The sequence below is a fragment of the Pteropus vampyrus genome, unplaced genomic scaffold (assembly GCF_000151845.1).
Source record: "Pteropus vampyrus isolate Shadow unplaced genomic scaffold, Pvam_2.0 Scaffold15, whole genome shotgun sequence".
Lineage (NCBI taxonomy): Eukaryota > Metazoa > Chordata > Mammalia > Chiroptera > Pteropodidae > Pteropus > Pteropus vampyrus.
Window position 1 is genome coordinate 14,418,817 of NW_011888796.1, and position 2,839 is coordinate 14,421,655.

The following is a 2,839-nucleotide window of genomic DNA, read 5'->3' on the forward strand; positions in this document are numbered from 1 at the left end:
TTGCTGGTGGGAATGTAAAAAGGTACAGCCACTTTGGAAAAGAGTTAGGCAATGTCTTACAAAGCTAAATGTGTTTTGTATCATATGACCCAACAATTGGATCCTTGGGTATTTATCCCAGAGAAACAAAAACAGGTTTACACAAAAAGCTGTGTACTAATATTCATAGCAGCTTTATTCAAAATAGCTAAAAACTGGAAACAACTCAAATATCCTTCAATGGGTGGTTAAACATACTACTCAGCAATAAGAAAACCATCGCTACATACAATTTGGATGGATCTCAAGGGATTATACTGAGTGAAAAAAGCCAATTCTGAAGTTACATATGGTATAATTGTTTATATAAATTTTTAAAATGGCAAAATTATAGAAAGGGAGAACAGATTGGGGAAGGGGTGCACTGCAGGAGGGAAGTTGATACAAGAACCTACAAATGTGACAAAAACTGTAAGGAACTAAATACTTGTACAAATGTAAAACCAGGGAAATCTGAATAAGATTGGTGGATTGTGTTGATTTCAATTTCCTGGTTGTGATGGTGTACTATAGTTTTGCAACATGTTCTCATTGGGGGAGACTGAGTAAAGGGTACACAGGATGTCCATTGTTTCTTAAAACTACATGAGAATCTACGATGATCTCAAAATTTAAAAATTGACTTAAAAAAATAACCATCTTTTCTTCTAAATTTGTGATGGAACAAGCAGGTAACATTCTACATTGTTTTCACAATTAAAGCGAAAAATGTACAACTATCCAGGAGGTAAAATCATTTGAGCAAATAAAAGCAGTCATTTATCAAGTATGTCACTGCGAGAAAAACCTGATGAGCCTTATCTCATGTAATCCAAGACACAATACTATTACTTAGTTCACAAAGGAGGGTCTGAGGCATAGAGGGGAAATGGACTTCCCTCAGTCATCTGACTGATGACTGGAACCAAATACAAACAGGCAAGTAAAGTCCTTTCAGCAATAAGTGTACATTCTATTTTTCTGTTCAGCTGTTCTCACTCTAAAAATTAAAAACTGCCATCAAGCGCAGAGAATGGGTGTTAAACTGGCACAGTGATAATGACATAATTTCACGGAGTTAGGTTTTTTTTTTTTTAGAAATTACATAGCCCATCTCCCTCATTTCACGGATAAGGAAACAAGTGAGATGTGACCTGTACAGGTGAGTCGCTGTTCTCAGGCCTGTACAGCATATTTAAAAATCGTACCTCGGCCTAGTTTAAGGAAAGAGATTGCTAAAATGATGGCAGAGACCGAGCCGTCTGGTTCATCTATGTGCTCAATAATTACAGGAACAACAAATAACTGAATGACACCGCCAGGAGCCCCACAAAAAATTCAGAAGACTTCAGGCTATCAGGCGTTGCCGTGACAAAGAGCCTCGGTGTGGAGCGACGTGGGAGCACCCCTTCAGTGGGCACTCCGCTAGGTGGGGACCCAGCAATCCGCTTGGCGCAGACCCGGGACAGGGCCGGGGCGGGCCTAGAGAGAAGGGAGGCCAGGCCGCTGGGCCCGTCCAAACGAGTTTTCCCCATAATCACGCCCAGACTTTCTCCTGCGGCTCTGAGTCCGCTCAGCAGTGAAGGTCGAAAGCGCGCGACTCAGCGGGACAGGTTTTCCGTAAGCCCAGCGAGGGGAGAAGCGAAAGGGCAGAGCCTAACCACCACCCTGGCACCACCCCGCTGCGGGCCTAGCTCCTCTCTACTCACGCAGTGGAAAGGAGGGAGCGAACGAGCGTCCCTCGCGTCTACGCCAGCGCCCGCCTGCCCTTCGCCCTCTGCCGCGCGCGCCCATTGGTCACTTGCTGCCGCCCCCACGTGGGCGAAGGCGCGCGCCTCATTGGTCCCTGCGTGGGAGGCGGGGCCAGAGAGCGCCAGAGCCCAGGCTGTGTCCGGCTCAAGTGGCCACCTCTGGGCCCTGAGATAGGGGACAGAGCGCTGGCGATGGTGCCGGCGCTGCGTTACCTGTGTAGTGCCTGCGGACGGGCCCGCGGGGTTTTCCCCGGGGGCTTCTCCATGACATGTGCTACCGTGCTGGGGAGGCCCTGGCCGCTGTGCCAGAGTAGCCGCAGGGCCAGCACTAGGTGAGTAGCTGCTGGCTCTGCCCCGCTGCCTGCGCTGCACCTTCCTTCAGAGGTGCCTCGTGCCGCACCTGTGCCCCTGCTGTACCTTCCTGTCCCAAGCGTGAGAGAAGGTCAGGATCCTATGGAGCTTGGTCTCCAACCTCGGATCCCAGTATCCACCTACAGGATTTATGTGCTCTTTTGGGGCGGGAGGAAAAGAATAAGAGGCAATGTTGAGTAGAGGTCTAAAACTGTCTTTGAATACAACCCCTCCACTTCTTATTTAACTGTATGTGTGGGGGTATCTTAAGCTCCTTTAAGGCTCAGTTGTGAATTGGATCCTAATTTCTCCTGAAGGTGGTTGTTTTGAGCATTAAAGACTTTTTAATTTGACCAGTAAGCAATCAAATAGGCTGTTTATTAGCTGGTATCGGTGTTACTTGGAAGGTCTGAAACCAGTCTTAAATCAGTTCCTGGCATACACTGCATAGTTAGCCCTGTGAGAACCAGCTCAGTTGCTTATCAAAGCCTGCAGAATTCAGTGTTGTGTGATTTGAAGTTTGGAGGTCACACTGGAAACCACTGTCTTTCTCTGCTTTCTGTGGAGGGGGGATGGTTTATGTCAAGGCTTTAAAGCTGTAAAGCTCTTGGCAGTTTCTAGAACTAGAAGGTGGGGAAGATGAGTGTGACTGGAATTTAGCGGAATAGAGATGGTGTGGAATGACACCAAGAGAGGGGCTACATCACAGCGGAATTATT

The 2,839-nt window shown here is 47.3% G+C and overlaps 2 protein-coding genes across 3 annotated transcripts in view; one reads left to right on the forward strand and one right to left on the reverse strand.

Annotated features, from left to right (window-relative positions):
• Positions 1-1,839, reverse strand: part of ATP5S (ATP synthase, H+ transporting, mitochondrial Fo complex subunit s (factor B)) — a 9,461-nt gene extending 7,622 nt beyond the window's left edge. Inside the window, exon 1 of one of the 2 annotated variants that reach the window (XM_011385713.2) lies at positions 1,728-1,839. In XM_011385713.2, coding sequence (XP_011384015.2) covers positions 1,728-1,812 — 85 coding nt within the window. In that variant the 5' untranslated portion in view covers positions 1,813-1,839. The remainder of the gene's footprint in view (positions 1-1,727) is intronic. The other variant, XM_023527259.1, reaches the window with a different exon arrangement.
• Positions 1,840-1,868: 29 nt separating this feature from the next.
• Positions 1,869-2,839, forward strand: part of L2HGDH (L-2-hydroxyglutarate dehydrogenase) — a 36,857-nt gene continuing 35,886 nt past the window's right edge. Inside the window, exon 1 of the mRNA XM_011385718.2 lies at positions 1,869-2,101. Within this exon, the coding sequence (XP_011384020.1) occupies positions 1,962-2,101 (140 nt within the window). The 5' untranslated portion in view covers positions 1,869-1,961. The remainder of the gene's footprint in view (positions 2,102-2,839) is intronic.